The sequence below is a fragment of the Dermacentor variabilis genome, unplaced genomic scaffold (assembly GCF_050947875.1).
Source record: "Dermacentor variabilis isolate Ectoservices unplaced genomic scaffold, ASM5094787v1 scaffold_13, whole genome shotgun sequence".
Taxonomy (NCBI): Eukaryota; Metazoa; Arthropoda; class Arachnida; order Ixodida; family Ixodidae; genus Dermacentor; species Dermacentor variabilis.
The window spans coordinates 33417601-33437565 of record NW_027460291.1 but is presented as its reverse complement, the minus strand read 5'-3'; the positions used below and the strand labels follow the sequence as shown (position 1 = coordinate 33437565).

General features: G+C 47.1%; 1 protein-coding gene across 2 annotated transcripts in view; it reads left to right on the top strand.

Annotated features, from left to right (window-relative positions):
* Hgsnat (Heparan-alpha-glucosaminide N-acetyltransferase) overlaps positions 1-19965 on the top strand; it is a 286768-nt gene that overhangs the window by 111817 nt on the left and 154986 nt on the right. For both annotated transcript variants that reach the window (XM_075677553.1, XM_075677554.1), the window contains exons 2-3: positions 16865-16995; positions 18046-18149. In XM_075677553.1, coding sequence (XP_075533668.1) covers positions 16865-16995; positions 18046-18149 — 235 coding nt within the window. The remainder of the gene's footprint in view (positions 1-16864; positions 16996-18045; positions 18150-19965) is intronic.

Sequence of the window (19965 nt, the reverse complement as noted above, 5' to 3'; positions counted from 1 at the left end):
ACCGTCACGTAAGACGGATGGACAATGTCCATAGTGGCGGCACTGTCTCGCAGCACCCGGCATGGTTTGCCATTAATTTGCAGGTCGTGAAGATATGGGCTTAAATGTTCCATATTCTCTTTTTCCTCCACGTAGGAGAAAACTACGCTAGGTTTCCCGTAAAATCCCTCAATAATTCCAAAGTACAGACAGGCTTTGATGCAGCCGACGACGCCAGCGATAGGCTGATCGGTGACATGTGACCTTGCTCCGCCCCTTTGCCGCCATGAAAGTTCCTGCGTGCCGGGCGAAGTGCGCGCGTTTCGCCTGTTGTGCTATGCACATTGCTGCGATAATTTCGTTCTGGGAGGGCTGAATTGCCTTGTTGCTTTGCGTTTGGGTTCCGAAACCGGACGAACGATGGCAAGAAGTTATTTTGCATCCCGCGCGGCAACCAGAACCTAACCAAAAGAAAAGTGTGCTTGCTCAGAATTTGATGGAAGGACTTTGAACTCTCGGTAACTGCACGGTTATGCGACGCAAGAAACACAGAACGATACAAAGGTGCGATAGAAAGTATACACGTGCATGCGTCGAGCTGTGATAGTACTTCACTCGCGCACTTGATTGTTGATGGCCGAAGTTTGTGGATATTGTTTATTTTAGTTTGTTATAAGCCCGCTTAATAGCTCAGTATGACCTAGGATGCAAAGGACCGAAATGCCTTGTTGCTGTGCGGGTGAGTGCCGAGATCAGACGTAGGATGGCAAGAAGTTATTTTGCATTCCGCGCGGCAAACAAAACCTAACCAGAAGATAAATGTGGTCGCATAGAATCGGACGGAAAAACAGAACCGTCGGTAACTGCACGACTATGCGAGGAAAGTAACGTAGAGCGATACGAAGGTGCGAGAGAAAGTATACACATGTGTGTGCGGAGCTGCGATAGTATTTCATTCACGCGCATGAATGTTGACGGCCGAAGTTTGTGGAGATTATTTATTTTAGTGCATTATGAGCCCGTTGACTTAGCAAGTGCAGTATGACCTAGCATGCAAGTAAATAGTGGGGCAGAAACGCATTAATTCGCTGACAAATATACGCATTGCGTTACGTGCGATAAAAATAAATTTCAGCAGCGAATTCTACTTTCACACTTCCATGTGTTTGCGCGCTTTGTTAACTGCGCTTTACAATATGTCCAAAAAGTCATTTCCAACTGTGCATATCCTAATCGTTTTTTGTGCGTTGCATATGTGAATAAATATATTCGTAAGTGCCTGCATTACTCTGCTTTTAAAAACAAATACTGCATAGCCACTGCTACTGGCCATCAAATAATAATGTGTAATAGTATAATACAATTTATCAAAGTACATTACATACAGCTGCGAGCTCGTTCCTTCCAAGTTTCCCTTACACTCGAAGAAGTTTCAGTAATCGGCGATGCCATTTTACTGATGAAAAACACACAACTGCAAAGTTTAGAAGAACTTGTTGTTGGGCGAGTTGGTAGATATTAGCGAGCATTGTTTAACTGCGCGAACAAACGAACCACAAAGACAGCGAGGGACAAGGACGGGCGCAGACTTGCAACTAAAGTTTATTCCACAACGTACACATATAAGTACACACCTGACATACACCACTGCGCGTGCGCAAAAAAAAAAAAAGGCAAGGTAAAAGAAAAGTAAAACCTTGTATAAGCGAAACGCGACCTACCTATGCTCGTCAATAAACCTCATCTCACTGTTATGTAAATAAACTGAGGTGTCACTGACACATTCTTGTCCCATCTTTCTAATATGGTACGCCTCGAGTAGCTCTCTGGCTCGGCTATCTCGGCAGCGGCACAAAATCTTTACTTCCTTCATGATCGGCTTGCACGTGCATGCCAGGCAGTGGACAGGCAGGTGCCCATTCGCTTTATTCCTAATAGACAATTCATGCTCACGCAAGCGCACATTCACACACCTTCCTGTTTGACCTATGTAAACTTTGCCGCATGATAGAGGTATCTGATATACTACTCCAACACTGCAATCTACGTGGGAAATGGAGAGCATAAGAAAAACGCCAGAAGCGATACACGGATTGCCAGCAAAACACAGTGCAGTAATAGCTGTGCCAATCCGCGTGCATTTCGTATAAGGGCCCTCTAATTCTTACCGTGCTTTAGCGGTGCACAGAGGCGAAAAGGCATAAACAAAACAATGCACGTCATGATTCAGGTTTACGTGGCGACGTCGCACCGTTCACGAGAACAGTCAACCGCATTCACACACGCGCACACACTACGCTTGATGTTGGTGTGCCGCGACATTAGATCGCGCTGGCAGCCCGAACACGATCGAGGAGACTCACTGACATGATCCATACCGCCGCTTTAGAATGTCACGACAGTTGCACTGGCTCGTAGCACTGAACCACAAAACAAAACAGTCGTCGTGTAATCGCTACACGACAAACGCACTCAGCGGCGAGAAGACTGTTGGCGCGCTCGTTTCCACACACATACAGGATGTTGTTTAGTTGCCGTGAGGGTCGCACGTTTCAGCGACGTTATGTCGAAACTTTTCGGTCCAAGCCACTGTCAGCCTTCTTTTTTACCTGAATTCTTCGTTCAAAGTAACCGCTATGTGTACGCAGCACACTTACGAGCAAAAGAATTCACAGAGAAAACGGGATTACGCGCAAGCAATCACCAAGGCTCGCGCGGTGATTGAGCGCAAACGAACGAAAGGTAAACATGCGGAATCACGAGGCGATCAGGCACTGCATTCCTCTCTCTTGAGCGTTTTTCTTTCAGCGCTCATTTGAAATTAAAGGACTAGATTTAGCAGTTCGGGCCCTTCTTTCGTTTTTCACCACAGTAAGGCACTAGTAGCGCTTTATTTCCGCGCGTGTGCAGATATTCTTTCACCTCACGAATGCCGCGGCGCCGCGGTTTAGCTTGGGCGCCGTCTGCTGCGGGAACTTCCTAGGTGGCGCGCGCGGCAGATGTCGCTACCTTTAGTTTCCCGCAGTTTACAGCGATGTGTCCGAGTTTATGGCACTTGTAGCAGCGGATCGGTCTAAAAGATTCGAATTTTCTTTTCTGCTCTTTTTGCCCGATTTGCCCGTTTGATTTCTCCTCGCTCTTTTCTGAGGGATTTTCCTCCACGTCTACAGGCTCCGGTAGTCTAGTCTGCGAACCCTTTTTGAACGGAAATGGTTTCCGCGGTCCATTTCGACAGTCCCAATTTCCCTCCCCGATCGGCGTTCAGCTTTCTACGAGTTGCGTACTCTTCGGCTAATTCAGCAGCTCTTTCCACAGTGTTTACATTTTCTGTCTTGCACCCACAGCTTCACAGATTGTGTGATGCTTCTGTAAAACTGCTCTAGACACTTACATTCAATAATCGTCTCTGATCTCGTACGCTTCCGCGCTTTTCAACCACTCGACTAGGTTTGACATTAAGCTATATGCAAACTCCGGATACCCCTGGCTACCCTTCTTGCCTGTGCTTCTAAACCTCTGCCGAAAAGCTTCGGCTGAAAGGCGGTACTTTTTCAAAAGACTAGCCTTAACCTTCGCATAATCATATGCATCCTACGCACTGAGTCTGGAGATTACTTCCGCAGCCTTACTGCGGTGAGTGCTTGGTTCTTGCTTTGACTCTCTAGGCTTCATTTTGTGGTTGTTCTGTTTAGAACAGTAGGGAAGCTAGATTGTTGAGTGTTAGCTAGGTTGTGTTTTCCTAGCTAGATTTAGAGAGCAAGATCAAGGCAGTAAAGCAGCAATCATGGAGTTAAGGACACTGCTGAGAGACGAGTTGTTGATTGTTGGTGAGGAACTTGGCCTAGATGTACGCAAGGAAATGGTAAAGTCGGAATTATTGGAGCTAATTTCCAATCAGTCCAGTGAGGAAGAAATTGAAATGGGATTGGAACTTCTCAAAAAGAGGGAGAAACGGGAAAGAGAGAGAGAAGAACGGGAAAGAGAAGAACGGGAGAGAGAGGAACGCGATAAAGATCGCGAGTTAAGAAAAATGCAACTGGAACTTGAAAGCAAACGTTTGGATTTGTCTCAAGGAAGTGAAGGCGCTCTGGGACGATCAAGTGAGGCAGAATCATACCGCATGGACAGGCTATTAAAGCCATTTGAGGTCGGGACCGACATAGGCTTGTTCCTAAGCAATTTTGAAAGGACTTGCGAGAAGATGAACTTCGGCCCGAGTACATGGCCACAGCGGTTGCTGTCTATGTTGCCGTGTGAGGCGGCGGAAGTAATCGCCAGACTGAGTGCACAGGATGCATATGATTGTGCAAAAGTTAAGGCTAGTCTCTTAAAGAAATACCGCCTTTCAGCCGAAGCTTTTCGGCAAAGGTTTAGGAGCACAGGCAAGAAAGATAGCGAGGGATATCCGGAGTTTGCATATAGCTTAAAGGCCAAACTAGTCGAGTGGCTTAAAAGCGCGGAAGCGTACGACAGCAGAGACATGATCATCGAATGCATGTGTCTAGAGCAGTTTTACAAAACCATCCCCCAAGCTGTGAAACTGTGGGTGCAAGACAGAGGGAATTAAACACTGTGGAAAGGGCGGCTGAATTAGCCGAAGAGTACGCAACCCGTAGAAAGTTGAACGCCGAGGACGGAAACTTGGACGGTCGAAATGGACCGCGGAAACCATTTCCGTTCAAAAGGGGTTCGCAGACTAGACGATCGGAGCCTGTAGACATGGCGGAAAAGCCCGCAGAAAAGAGCGAGGAGAAACTTAACGGAGAAACCGCACAAAAAGAACAGAAAAGAAAATTCGAATCTTTTAGACCAATTCGCTGTTACAAATGCCACAAACTTAGACATATAGCTGTACACTGCGGGAAGCCTAGCGTAGTTTTCTCCTACGTGGAGTAAAAAGACGAGAATATGGAACTTTTAAGTCCATATCTTCACGACCTGCAAGTTAATGGCAAACCATGCCGAGTGCTAAGAGACAGTGCCGCCACGATGGACATTGTCCATCCGTCTTACGTGACGGTAGATGACTTCACCGGAGAAGTAGCATGGATAAAACAGGTTGTAGAAGAACGCAGCGTGTGTCTGCCCATGGCGAAAGTCAAAATCAGTGGACCATTCGGGGAGCTAGAGACTGAGGCTGCAGTTTCCAAATTTTTGTCACTGCAGTACCCTTACATCTTTTCGAATCGTTCGAATCAGTTACTGCGTGACAAAGGGCTCAAACTGGGAGAGGGCATAGTACAGGCATTGACCCGAGGCCAAGCTCGTAAGATCGCGTCGCTTTCGGCTGAAAATGCACAAGCTCCTCCAGCGGAAGCAGAAAAGGGGATAACTTCAATACCCGAATCCGAGCTAGGCCCGAGGGACAAAAGAACAGTTGAGGAGAGCCTGCCAGCTGACCAGCTCAATAAGAGCGTAGTACTAGAGTGTCAAAGTTCTAGCCTGCAGGAAGAGCAAGCTGACGCACTCACAAGCGAGGCAGGGTCGTTATTATCACCGGCCTCAAGGAACTTTGATCAGCTCTTACGTGTGGATAGAGAGTCACTGGCAGCCGAGCAAAAGAATGATGAGAGCTTAGGTAAATTACATCACACAGCTAAAGAAGGCATTGCTAGGCGCAACGTGACGATACATGAGAGAGGAGGATTGTTGTATCGTCACTACAGAGATAGAAAGGGTAAGATTTTAGATCAGTTAGTCAGTACCTACTATCAGTACCTACTAAGTACAGGGAGGGCCTTTTGAGTCTCTGTCATGGAAATGGGTGGTCCGGCCACCTAGGCATAAACAAATCAAAGGAAAGATTGCTTATGGAATACTACTGGCCTGGCTGTTTCAAAGATGTAGAAAACTTTGTAAGGTCATGCGACGCCTGCCAGCGTTCTGGTAAACCAGGAGAGACATGGAAAGCTCCACTGAAGGTACTGCCCTTAATAACAGAGCCTTTCAGACGACTTGTAATAGACACGGTAGGGCCTCATCCAAAAACAAAATCGGGCTACAGGTACTTGTTTACCATGCTGTGTCCGGCTACCAAGTTTCCAGAAGCAATCCCTCTGAAAGAGCTCAGCTCCACCGAAGTAGTAGACGCGCTTTTGACAGTGTTTGCAGGAGTTGGGTTTCCAGCCGAAATTCAGGCGGATCAGGGGTCAGTATTCACCAGCGCACTGACTTCCACATTCTTGCAAAAGTGCGGGGTAAAGTTGATATACAGTTCCGTCTATCACCCTCAGTCAAACAGTGTAGAGAGGTGGCATTCAGTGCTTAAGCGAGTTCCGCGTGCGCTCTGTTACGAGCAGAAGGAGGACTGGGAGAACTGTCTGCCGGCAACTTTGTTTGCTTTGCGAACGGTCACACATGAAGCGACAGGGTTCTCGCCAGCAGAACTAGTGTATGGGAGGACACTCCGTTCTCCACTGAGAATGTTAAGAGATGTGGGAGGAAAGAGGGGAGAGTCCAACAGTGGTTGAATACGTGCTAAATTTGTTGGAACGGCTAAGCGCAGCCCAAGAACTAGTCGGAAAGAACATGGGAGTAGCTCAAAAGAACGCCAAATTCTATTACAACATGAATGCGAGGCTTCATACGTTTAACGCCGGAGACCAGGTAATGATCCTCAAACCTTCAAGAAAGAACAAGCTTGAAGTTCACTGGGACGGGCCAGTTAAAGTGTTGCATAAACTTTCAGATGCTAACTATGCTCTGAAAATGCCCGGTCGCAGGAAAGAAGTGAAGATATATCACTGTAGTTTGATGAAGCCGTATGTAGAGCGAAGCGGAGTCCTTAACTATACCATCAAAGAGCAGGATGGCTCTAGTACCAAGTTTAAGAAGTATAGGGGGACCTCGAACTCTGAAATCGGCCTAGAAGAAGTAGTAGAACACTCGGTAAGCTCGCACGCTCTAAGACCTGAGCAGCTAGATGAGCTAAAAGTGGTGTTAGGGGAATATCTCGACAGAATCAGCGATCGGTCACATAGAACGGAACTAATAACGCATGTAATGCAGCTGACATCAACCGAACCAGTAAGATCAAAGCCTTACAGGGTGTCTCCAAGACAGAGAGAGATTATGGAGGCAGGGATACAGCGCATGCTAGAGTTGGGAGTTATCGGGCCCGCTGAGAGTGACTACACGTCACCGCTAATACTGGTAGAAACCCCTAACAAGGACCCTCGTCCGTGTGTTGACTACAGGAAGTTAAATGCCCTCACTAGGGATCAGTTGTACCCGATACCCAACATTGAGGAACGATTTGAAAGAGTTAGCGCTGCTAAATACATTTCAACTATAGATCTCGTGCGGGGGTACTGGCAAGTTCCCCTTTCAGAAAGTGCCAGCCGCTATGCCGCATTCCTCTGACCTGTAGGCACTTTTCGCCCTCTCGCACTCAGCTTCGGGCTGAAGAACGCGCCGTTTAGCTTCTCTAAGTTAATGGATATTGTCCTAAAAGACTTGCAGGAGTTCGCCTTGCCCTATCTTGATGATGTAGCAATTTTTTCGGACAGCTGGGAATAACACGTATCGCACCTCAAACAGGTGTTCTCACGGTTAAGGGAAGCCGGTTTAACGATGAAAGCGGAAAAGTGTAGGTTTGGTTTTTCGCAGGTTACTTATCTGGGCCATCTTGTCATCCAAGGCATGAGACGGCCGGCCGAGCTGAAAATAGCTACTATTGGAGAATTTACTCAGTCGCGCACGAAAACAGACCTTCGTTCATTTTTGGGACTTGTGGGGTATTATCAACGGTACATTCCGAATTACTCGCAAATAGCAAGTCTATTATCGGACGCCCCCCGAAAGGGAGCACCGAGTAGCGTACACTGGGATAAGAACAAAGAGAACGCTTTGTAAAGTTTTTAAACGCTATTGGTTTCTCGTCCTGTGCTTCGCTCGCCAGACTACACAAAGGAATTCATAGTTCAATGCGACGCAAGCGACAGAGGTATGGGCGTGGTACTCAGTCAGGTCGGCGACGATAACGAGGAGCATCCTATCCTCTATGCCAGCCGTAAACTAAATGTAAGACAGGAAGCCTACTGCGCTTCAGAGAAGGAATGCGCTTGTTTAGTTTGGGCCGCCCAGAAAAAAAAAAATTAAATTATAGGGTTTAACGTGTCAAAACCACTTTCTGATTCTGAGGCACGCCGTAGTGGAGGACTCCGGAAATTTCGACCACCTGGGGTTCTTTAACGTGCACCTAAATCTAAGTACACGGGTGTTTTCGCATTTCGCCCCCATCGAAATGCGGCCGCCGAGGCCGGGATTCGATCCCGCGACCTCGTGCTCAGCAGCCCAACACCATAGCCACTGAGCAACCACGGTGGGTGGCCGCCCAGAAGTTGTCGTTTACTTGTAGAGAGCGAAGTTCATCTTCGAGACCGACCACTGTCCTCTGACGTGGCTCAATCAAATGTCACACAAAAACGGCCGCTTGCTCCGATGGAGCCTCACTCTCCAAGAGTACAACTTCTCCGTTAGATATAAGTAGGGAAAGTTGCATTGCAATGCGGAGGGTTTGAACAGGCTAATTTGAATTCTGCGTTTGAGGGTCCCGCCTAAATTTTAGGGTTACTAGTGTTAATTTTATTAAGCCAAGAAGATCCCCTCTCATTTAGCAGGATTCTGTCGATGATTGCTGAATTTGTCAGCACTAAAGTGCTTCAGAAATTGGCATAGCGAAATACAGCATTTTTTTGTTTCTGCACTGATGTTTTATTTTATTTTTTTTTTTTTTTGAAGCATAGCGGGTCTAAAGTGAGAGCCAAGGTACGTAATCTCGGCGCAGAGCCGTGTTGTGGGGTTCATTTTGCAGTTGCCTGTCCTTGTTGGATGTTTTGGGGCGATGACATCATTGCACAAGTGGTTACTGCGACCCAAGACATCACCCCCTGGCCACCAGCCGTTCTCTTCCTGCCCAGCGGTTATCTGCGCTAGACAGTCGAGATTTTTCGGGCCATGGAGGCGCTGTTAAGAACGGCCAGCTGCAGTGCAAGTTCGCCACCCAGTTGCGACTGGGGAAGCAACATCTCGGGAGCATCGCCGCCAACCTCTAGCCGCAGCGTGACTAAATCGACTTTGTGTCGGGGAACAAGACGCGCATCCCCCACTCTCCGTCGCTTCAGCTAGGATGCGTTCGGTGAAGCAGGCTTTGTGCTGAAACCGCCGCCGAACCTCTAGCCTCATCGCCGTTGTGACGGAATGAGTTCGGTGGGCCAACTATTGTTCCCAAACTCCCCAACGCGGACCTGATCTGCTACGGGTGCGCGAGTTGCCGCGGGAACGACGTTTTGCGCTGCTTCCCCAGCACCGGTCAAGATGCAAGACAACGCGCTACCCGGAACGGCTCCGAGGTTTATGGGGCCCTTCTGACGTCGGCTCCGGACCTTCGCACCTGTTTGCATGCGTGTGTGCGTGTGTGTGTGTAAACCGTGCCGCAGAGAGGCGGCTAGTTTGCGATGACGAAACGAATGTTCGCATCACCTTGTATCGGGAGAGGACCGAGTGTTTAAAAACCGCTGTTGTGCGGCTGCTCAGGGCACTCTCTCTGAAGCAGTCATGTTAGACTGATGTACTTTTTCAAACAGTCATGGTAGACTGATATAAATACTGTAAATAAACCCATATTCCTCGTTCTCGATGAGAAGCAGTCCTTCCCTTTATCAGTGTTCTCAGCGTGGATAAGTTAGACGACGGCATGGGCCAGCTACCTTCTAATTCATGCCCGACTCCAACCCTGACAACGGATCACGAGCGATGGGATTGAGCCCCAATCCTGACACTCGGTAGGTTTCGTACCGTGGCAAAGGCGCCGTGCGGGCAGGTTTGCGTTGGTCTCCGTGTTTTATTGCGCTGCGTTATCTGGACCGTGCACTCCCGGATGTTGCTGTGGCCAGGTGGGACAGGAGGAACTAAGGTTCGTGAAATGAACGCGCATGCAACGCTGTATGCAATGTACCGCGCCATGGCACTGGCAACGGACGAAGAAATATCCGCGGGAAATTTTGCCCTCTTTGGCGGAATCATGCTAACCTGCTAACGATTGTTTGTTATTGCTGCGGAGAGTGCGGGTCCGAGCAGCACGGTTGCGCGCAGCGCGGCGTGGTTTCGCGAGAAATGTAAACAAGGGAGGAGAGCTGGCCCGATAGGCGGAGCAACGCCATGAGCAACGCCAACTTCCGGCTTCACTTTAGCTTCACAAAGAGTGATGTCAGGGCCTCTCCTGAGTTTCCTTACTCCGCGCGGTACTTTATTTTCCATTGGATAAAATGAACCTGGTAACGCATTACAAGCGCACGTCTAGATACTTCATGGAGAGATAAGATATGTATACATATATACGTTTTGCTGTATAAGAGTGATCAATAGGTGTATTTATTTTCTTTCGTTACTCTGAATTTGGCCAGGGGGCGCTGCAACTACGAAAGGTCTAGAGTTACTGTATGTGCTATGCTACCTACGGTAGCATATACAGTAACTCTAGAAAGGTCTAGACAGGTCCGCTCCGCTACGCTAAACGAAAACGTGAAAATCGCTCGCCGCTCCGTTGTGGCTTAGCGGGGCAGCTCGGAGCGGAGCGTACGTAAAGACGCTCAACTAAAACACTCTATTGCCACAGAGTGGCTCACAATCTAAAGAATGTCGCCACTAGATACCAGATTCCGGTAGTGCTTTCCGCTCCTCAGAAACTGTCAATGTTGTGCAGCCGTATTTCTAAAACAAGTAAAAAACCAGATTGTGAAAAGAACCACGCGAAGTTTGTAAATTGCAGCTTTGGTGTGGTTTATAAGATTCCTTTGTCATGTGGCAAAGTGTATGTAGGGCAGTTGTAATATATGCAAGTGCAAACCCATGTTTCGTGATACCACGATTTTGAAAAAGAGCCGTGACACCAGCGCCAGAGAGTTATCGGAAGCATTCTTCATTTAGTCATTGGGGTCACAGTGCATTAGTGTGCCTTCCGTAACCTTGTACAGCGCTGAATTTTGTTTTTTGGATTCTGTCGCATGAGTGCGCTCTTGGGATCGGATGTTGGTGGCTCCACCGCATGGTGCTCACTGCGTATGTTCCTCTAGTTTCAGCTGTCTATAAAGGAGTGATGCAATAAAATGTCAGTTGAGAGTAGCGCCTTGTCCTGGGGGGTGGGGGGTGTCGTCTTTCTTGTGTCTGTTGTTTTGCGCTAAACAAAGCATTCATGCATGTATAAGACGCACGTGCCTGTTCGTTCGGTAAGCGATTTAAAAATAATGACGTTTCACTTGGTGAACGTGGATCACGCGCAAGCGTATCGGTGCAATTCATATAGAATTGCGATAGCAGTGATAATGGACACTCCAGGCACATTTCTGCCGCGATGTTCCATGTGAAGTCCAAAGGTGATAACATCGTCCGCGCGCGCCGTATGACGTATATGTGCGGGCGAACGCGTACAACGGTGAGCCGAATCGTGCACACAAGGGAGGAAAGTGGGAAGGCAACGTCGGAGGGAAGCGGAATGGCTTTTACTCTAATAGCTACTGCGTAGTTTGCGCAGCGGCCCGCGCAGATGCGACAACTTCGGAGTCGGTCGACTCGCGGTCGGCCTGCTGTCGCTTGCGTTGGTGCTCCGTCCTTTTCACACGGTGCCCGACCACTCGATCACGCGAAAAACCCGGTACCTCGATAGCGCGCACACAACCCGTTCGCTCGCTGCTGCTGCCGCTCTTCATCACCCCAGCGTTCTGACAGTGAGTGTCCGCGGTCATTGAGTGAGACGTGTTCAAGTTTGCTTGTGCGCGCGTGACACCATTGTTGTTAATTTAGCTAGTAAGCGAATAATTACAGCAGTTTATGCCGCTGATAAAACGACTAACCTTACTTTGTATAGATGTGTAATAATTTTCCATCACAATTAATGCTTCGCCTGTAGGGCGAAACTGACTTTTTAACGCGATAGCGTTAAGGAGCTCGTGTCGCAGAAAAGCCGGTGTCGTCGGCGTCCGCGGCGTTGGCCGTGAGCGATAAATCACGGCAGGCACTTCATAAATAAAAAGCAACTTTCAAGATGGGCTGGGTGGGAATCGAACTAGGGTCTCCGGAGTGTGAGACGGAGACGCTACCACTCAGCCACGAGTTCGACGCTTGAAAGCGGTACAAACGCGCTTCTAGTGAACGCGGTTGCCTAGTGAATGTTGCCTTAAAAACGTGCCGTAGAAAGTTATACTGCGGTGTATATCGGTAATTATGAGCATGTAACTTACAGAAGTCGCATTTACACGAGTAGCGAAGTAAGTTTCCGCTACATTTCTTCTGCGCTTACCGCACACGCAGAGCCATCTTGCGGCAAACACAGAAGACCTCCTCCTCTCAATGTACGGCGCTGCCCCGACAGGTGGCGCGCCATGCGCGCATTGGGGCTGTGCGCGGACCGGTGCCAGGCGCGTCGCGGCTCCGACTCCCTCTCCCCTGACGACGCTTCGCCGTGCTCCCACGCGGGTTGCAGAATCAAGCGCCGTTCCTTTCTTTAGATCACTATCTATCTATCTCTCTGCCCGTGCCAATCACGACGTTTGGCTGGCGTAGATAGTTTCCCCCTCCGAGACACCGAGTTCTTTGGTTCGTTCCGTTTGCTCAGGCGCACGTTTCGTTGCCGCGCCGAACGCTGCGTTGCTCGACGCTCTCCGTGTGATAGGTGGCCGCAATGTCCGATGCGGGGCGCCTCGTAAGTGATCCCTGCGCCGTAGCGCATTGTCTTACACCCCTTGGCGGGTCTATGGGAACGCTGTCGCGTTCCACTCTTGAAGGCGAAGCTTAAGCGTCCTCCAATTTTTTTTTAATTTCTGCTAACGATAGAAGAGTCGCAGTTTTGCCCGAAAAGCGAAGCATCGATTGCGATAGCAAATGAGTAGACAGCTGTACGAAGTAAGAATAGTTGTATCCACTGTATAAACTTGTAAACATCCACTTGCTATCTAAATTAAGCATGGTGTCACGCGTTCATGGGCAAACATGAACACATCTCACTCGATGACCGCGGACACTCGCTGTCAGAACGCTAGAGTGAGAGTAAAACATCTTTATTAATAATATTCGAATGGCGAGAGCAGTGTGGGAGGAACCCTCAGTCCAGGGTCCCTAAGATGATTCCGGCGATGTTTCGAGCCCGTTGTATCACAGCTGGAGGACCTCGGGAGGTCCGTCGCGGAGGGCATCGTCCCACAGCTCTTTGTTGCGTAGGGGGTAAAGGAGAGTTAGCAAGGGAGGAAAGAGGTTTGCAGTGCACTCAATCGTGACGTGGAAGATTGTGGGCGAGCTGCCACAGCCAGGGCAACGATCTACATAACAGTGTGGGTAGAATTTATTGAGAGAGACAAGATTTGGAAAAGTTGCAGTTTGTAACTGGCGTAATGCCACTGCTTCCTCCCGCGACAAGGACGGCGGTGGTGCGTCGTGGATGCGACGAATGCGTGTATAATGACGGAGTGTGTCTTTGTAACGGAGCAAGGGATCCCCCCACTCTGATCTAGTCGCCTCACCACGCCGAGTCGCCCGGAGGGAAATTTCTCTGGCAACCGTATGTGCGCGTTCGTTACCCAGCAGCGAGGTATGACCAGGGGTCCAGAGTAAGTGGATGCGGGGAGCTGTGGTTGGTGTATATTGCGGGATCTGTTTGAGGATTTGGCGCGCCGCTCTAGGGATGCCATGTCCTGATAGGAACGCCCGGCATGCCTGTTGCGAGTCCGTCAATATATACACTTCCTCAGGAACACGGATGGCGTATCGAATTGCAAGAGCAACACCGAGAATTTCTCCGTGAGCGGCATTTGTTCCGCGCATTGCAGCAGAGTCTCTCAGGGATTCGGTGCCATCCAAAACTACCGAGGTATAGCCCTCTTGAGTGCGTGATGTGTCCGTGTATAAAGTATGTGTTTCGGGGATGTTTGCAAGCATGCGGCCAATGTATCGTACACGGGCTTTGCGCCCCCCTTAGTCACGCTCGAGGTGCATATTACGTGGCAATGGATGAATACTTAGGGCTTGGCGTATCGCTGACGACAAGATCGTTGGACGGGTTTCAGACTCAAGGGGTGGGACAGAGTATCCTAGACGTGTGAGAAGATGGCGGCCAGTAGGAGTGAGTAAAACAGTTATTTCTGATTCGACCCCTTTTCGCTATTAGCCCTCGGCTATTGGTAAAAAGTTTTCGGGCTGCAGCCACTTCACCTGCCTGTCACGCGATGTCACGAAACCGCACAAACTCACCGCCACAAAGTGACGTGTACGCGATAAAGATGCATTAATATGCCGAACAAAACTGATTTTTTTTTCGGAATAGTCGCAGGCTGCCCCGTTCCGAAAGGAATAAAAGATGGCTGCCGCCGATCGCTGAGACGCTGGCTACTCGCACCTGCCGGAGAGCATGGGTGTATTTGCGTATAATAAAACTTCTTGCATGACCGTGTAACGTTTTCAAGCACTTTCGGCACGTTTACTACCTCATTCTGCCAACTATTCTTTGCTGAGGGTCAGTTTTAGCGTCATTCTTAAGCTTCCGTTGCATGCCGCCGCGATTTTCGACCAGCCACCACAAGCTAAGTATGGGAAAGCCGACCAATCGCAGACGCCGGCACCACCCTCTTCATCTGGTTATCGATTGTCAGTGCACTGGCTCTGGCCCTGTGAATCCCTCTCCACTTGAGCGTTCTCCTCGCCTCTTGTCAGCCAATTAGATACGACAAGCCGCTCAGTGTAGGCAATGTTATTCGTTTTTCAAGCAAACAAAAGTGACCTCCTATGAACGAGGAGTGCGTTTGATTGGTCTGTTCAGACAACCCTGCGGGTGACCGCCCGGTGCTTGTGTCGGTGGTTACGTAAATTTGACGTCAGGAAATTGGAATAGAAACATATTGGAATAGTTTTACGTTATAGGGCCCATGTATACCACGCCACTTTGTGGTATACTTGTCTGTCATATTTAAGAGTAAGGAACAAAAAGCAGTCATCTTCTTGTGTTTTTAAACATTCAGTTGATGATATGCGACATCGCACTCATACACGGCAGCAGTAGATCATGTTACAACTCGCAGACCACCATGAATAGAGGTCCTGTGGATGTCAATAGATAGTCATTATCAACTGATGGGATTGAAATCTGATAGTATTGTTGCATTACGGCCGCGGAAGTGAAGGATGAGGACCTGTGAGTTTGTTCTTTTTCTGTCGTGATAGTTGGGATATTTTCTTTTCTCTATGTCTTGCCAAAGAAGGTAGATACTGGGTGTGGCAGGTATTTGAGAACAAAGTTATGCCCACATGCAAACAGGTACAGATACTGAATACGAATAATTTATGACTATTTCACATTGTGTACAGGTGGCCATGCATGCAATGAATGTCATCATTCAATAAAACCGCCCAGAGCAGCAATCACAGACTCCACACGCTGTCGAAACTAACTGCAGGCTGTGATGAGATGTGTCTTCGAAACATTCGCAAGTGTATCAATAGCTCCCCTGAGAGCCTCAAGGTTTTTGTGCGGGTGCCTACTGGACTTCTTCTCAACTACGCCCCATACGTAGTAGTTCATTGGGTTGAGATCTGGGTAGCTGGGAGGCCACATGTTTGGAGTAACATGGTCGTGGAGGTTTTCGACCATCCATTCTTGCGTGGTATGGGCTTTGTAGAGTCTTGCTGGAAAACATACAGCCTCTCACATGCTACAGCAGCAATCCAGGGCTACACAACCGTGTTCACTACCTCAGTGTAAGCAACAGCGTTAACTCTGGTACCTTGGATAAAAAAATGTGGAGGCATCACGTCTCCTTCACTGCTCATGGCACCCAGTACCATCGCTGATGCTGGAAATTTTGTGCGCATGATAGTTGGAACATCCTCGGGGCCTTTGCACAGCCATGGATCATTTTTGTGGTTCAGCTTTTGATCCTGGATGAAGCTTTTTTAATCGGAGAAAAACTACAACATTCCAGGCTCCTCTGGGTGTTTCAGTTTGGTCAGGAGATGCTTAGCTCTGGTCATGCGATTCTCCTTGGTTTTCTCAGGCTAGAACTGTCCTCTCCACATAGCATAAGACTTATAGCGAAGGTCCTCATGACCCACACGTCTGACAGCCTCCGGTTCTTTCCGAACATTGAACGCGAATGATCGGGCAACCTTCAAGAATGTTGCGATCTCTGAATCAGGGTGTCCTGCAACCAAGGACATAACTGCATGCCTCTTCATTTGCTGTGTTAGCTGAAGCTCTGCCATGGTTACCTGCAGCAAAAAAAGTATTTGCAGCTATTATGTACCTAGAGGATGGGGGTAACGAAATGTGTGTTCTCAAATACCTGACGCACCCTGTACTGTTGAACTGTCATGCCTGGCTTTTGTCTTTCTTTTTTCTACTTGCCTGCAATCCTCAATATTTGAAGATGGGGTTAACTGCATTATGGATATTTTTCTATAGCATTATAGTTTTTTTCTCTTTTAATTGCTCGTGACCTAGCTGTGAAGCATTTTCTGTTGAAATTCGTGTGCACTGAAACAAGAGAATGATATGATGAAAACAGAGTCCAAGTTCTGTAAAATTGATCCCAAGATTAAAAGTTCAGTACTTTGTTGAAGCAGTTTAAAGAGCCACTCGTGTACCAAAACAGAGATGGCCAGTAAGGAATCAGATCAATTGGTCAAGAGTTGAAGTGGGGGTCGAAAGGAAGGGCAACAGGTGAGGTGTCAGGTGAACAAGGAGAGCCTTGATTATGAAAAGGCAATAAGAGTTACATAATTAAGAGCATAAGCATACAGGGCTGCAAATGGGCCTTTAGAGCAATTTGCAATACTGACATGCTGATTACAGCGAGGTAACTTGCGGGTTATTCATGCTTTTGCACAATTCTTGCATGTGCAGTGCACGCTCCAGCTAGTCCGCCGTGCGCACCATCAGAGTCGGCACAATTTCAGCGTGGTCTTGGGCAGCATCTACGAGACGGAGGTGCAGCTGCGAAGGCACTTTGATGACAACCCCTTGCCCAACTGCACGTATGTGTCCTCTTGGTTTGACATCCTGCATTTAGAATTTTTCTAATTTTTTCATCTTACACGCATTCTTAAGCCATGCAAGGTGGATATGCTTTCAAAAGAAGACAAAAAGAAAAGATATGAGCAAGGAATTTAACGTGGCTCTTTCCAGAGCCTCTTGATGATGCAGTTAAACCACAATTTAAAAACCTAGAAGAAAAGGGGGTTAACCCAGGGGCCCGATTTCTTTATTAATCATATCATGAGAAGCCAACAAAGGAAGACATAGGGGAAATTACGTGTACTTATTAATTGAATTAAAGAACTGATAAATAAATGGCAACGAAAGTGGAGGAAAAAACCAACTTGCCGCCGGTGGGCAACGATCCCACGTCTTCGCATTTCACATGCGATGCATGCGAAGGCGTGAGATCGTTCCCCACCTGCGGCAAGTTATTTTTTCCTCCACTTTTATTGCAATTAATTTATGATTTCTTTAATTCAATCAATATGTACAAGTAATTTCCCCTACGCTTTCTTTGGTGTCTTTGTTTGTTGGCTTCTGATGATTTAAAAACCAAGTTACACTCAAAAACATTTGTGTATCCAGGTTGCCATATTTTAGCGTTACTACAAGTAATTTGTGTCCCTGTAGCATTCCTGTTGGCCAAGTTGTTAATAAGCACCTTTAAATAGGGTTTCAGTTAGTCTCCACAGTAGCGATACACTCGGGAAAGCGTGGGCCATCATTTGGTACAGGAATTAGAGCAATGCTCACTAATGCTTGGGTATTTGCATCTGGTGTCAAAGAGCATCCGTAGCCACTGCATCATATCTTTTTGTTCCTTCTCCACCCTTCCCCATGCTGCTTATTGATGTTCAGGTGTCAGCCGTGCGCTACACAGTTACAGTGCAGTCAGTAGGCTTTCGTCTTCTCTGGTATCAGTCGCTCTCTCTCATTACATCCAGGGGCCTCTAGTGTTTGTCTTTTGTTTCTCTTCACATTTATTTGCCCCTTGAGGTGTCTTTCCTGTTCCTTGTAAGAGATTGTCCATAACTTTTGAACTGCAGTTACCGTAAGTACCTTGGTGAACATGGCTCATATCTGCTGCGTGTCTTGCCCAATGGCCACTGTGACTGGCAGGTGGTCGAGGAGCCTGTCAACATCTATAATCGTGAGTATTCCTTGAAGCCACACCTCATTGGAAAGGGGAGGTGAAGAGTGCTGTAGTACCATTGCTTTTGCACCCCATTGGAATTCATATTCATTTTAGATATTTAGTGGGAGGGCAGAGTTACCGGGCTTTATAGAGGAAGTTCTAGTGTGGAGCCATTATTTTCCTGTCAGGTACTAGTGAAACGTGGAAGTGCTTTCTTAAGGCAACTGCTGAAACAATTCGAGTGAAATTTGTTGACATTTATAGCAGAAAGTTAACCTGTAGTGATTGTTGATGGCAAATTTTTTTATTTAGGTCTTCGAATATATTTAGGAACATGATGAATTTATCTAAATTTTTAAAGATTAAGCGTTAAGTTTACAACTATTTAGTCAAATGTGTTTATAAAAAATGATGAAACTATGTAAATTAAGAAAATATAACCTGCTGAGCTTACAACTAAGTATAGAGTGCTTAATACTGTGAACTGCAACAGAAACATAATCCTAACTGGACAAATCCGATGTATTACACAATAAGTTGGGCCAGTTTCTTAGTATTCATTGTAGGGGTCGTAACAGCACAACACAACACACGGACAAAAGGAAGGTAAAAATGACAACACGGCGCTGACTCTCAACTGATGTTTTATTGAAGATGCGTCCAACATATATATATATATATATATATATATATATATATATATATATATATATATATATATATATATATATATATATATATATATATATATATATATATATATAATATAATGTGCCAGTACAAAACCTTGACATGCGCGAGACACAGAGATAATCAAGGCAACTGTGATGAACTGAAGCATAATCAGTGAAGAGGGATATCATGAAGACTGTCCTAAACGCTGCACTTAAGTCATGTTTTCATATGTCCAAGGCTGTTTCTGATCAAGTCAATTGTTTACTGGATGCTGGTTACCCTGAAGTGATCATTTCATCTGTGTGTGAAAGTATAGTTCGTGGCATCAAGAGCATAAATGACCAAGGTGGTAAAACTGAATTAGAGGAAAAAAAAGGAGAAACTCAGTAGAACCGTATGTACGCAAGTTGGCGCATGGGCTTAAGAATGTTGGTTCAAGGTACGGCATCGATGTTTGTTTTTTCTGTGAAACACAAGATAAGTTGCATAAGCCCTGTAGTGCACAATGTGCTGAAGGATAAGCAAGTAAAGGGAAATTGCACTTTGAGCCATGTAAACGGTCACATCACTCGTGTTAAGCAGGTTGTGTATGCCATTCCATTATCTTGTGTTAGAGAGTTAGAGAGAAATTAACAAAGTGCTGTGTGAATGTTCGACTTAGGGAGCATGAGCTATCTCTTCAAGGGGTTGCACCACTTCATCTCTCGGAGCATTGCTAGTCGTGCGGTTGTCGCCCCTATTAAAAAAAAAAAACTAATGTCATTTATGAACACGCCAGCCAATTGACAAGAGAAATCCCTGAGGCTTACAATATAAAGATTAGGAAAAGGCATGTATCAGCAAACAGTCTATCGCTCTTCATGACAAGGAACTTCGTTACCTTTGTCACTCCTGATTATGCTTCAGTTCGCCAGTTTCCTTTATGTATCTCAGTCTTGCGCATGTTGTGGTTTTGAACTGGCACACACACGCACGCACGTACACATGCAGCACGCATGTACACACACACGCACACACACGTGTGTGTGTGTGTGTTAGATGCGTCTTCAATAAAATATAAGCTGAGAGTCAGCGCCGTGTTGTCATTTTTACCTTCCTTTTGTCCGTGTCTTGTGTTGCGCCGTTACAAACCTTACAATGAATCCAATGATTACTT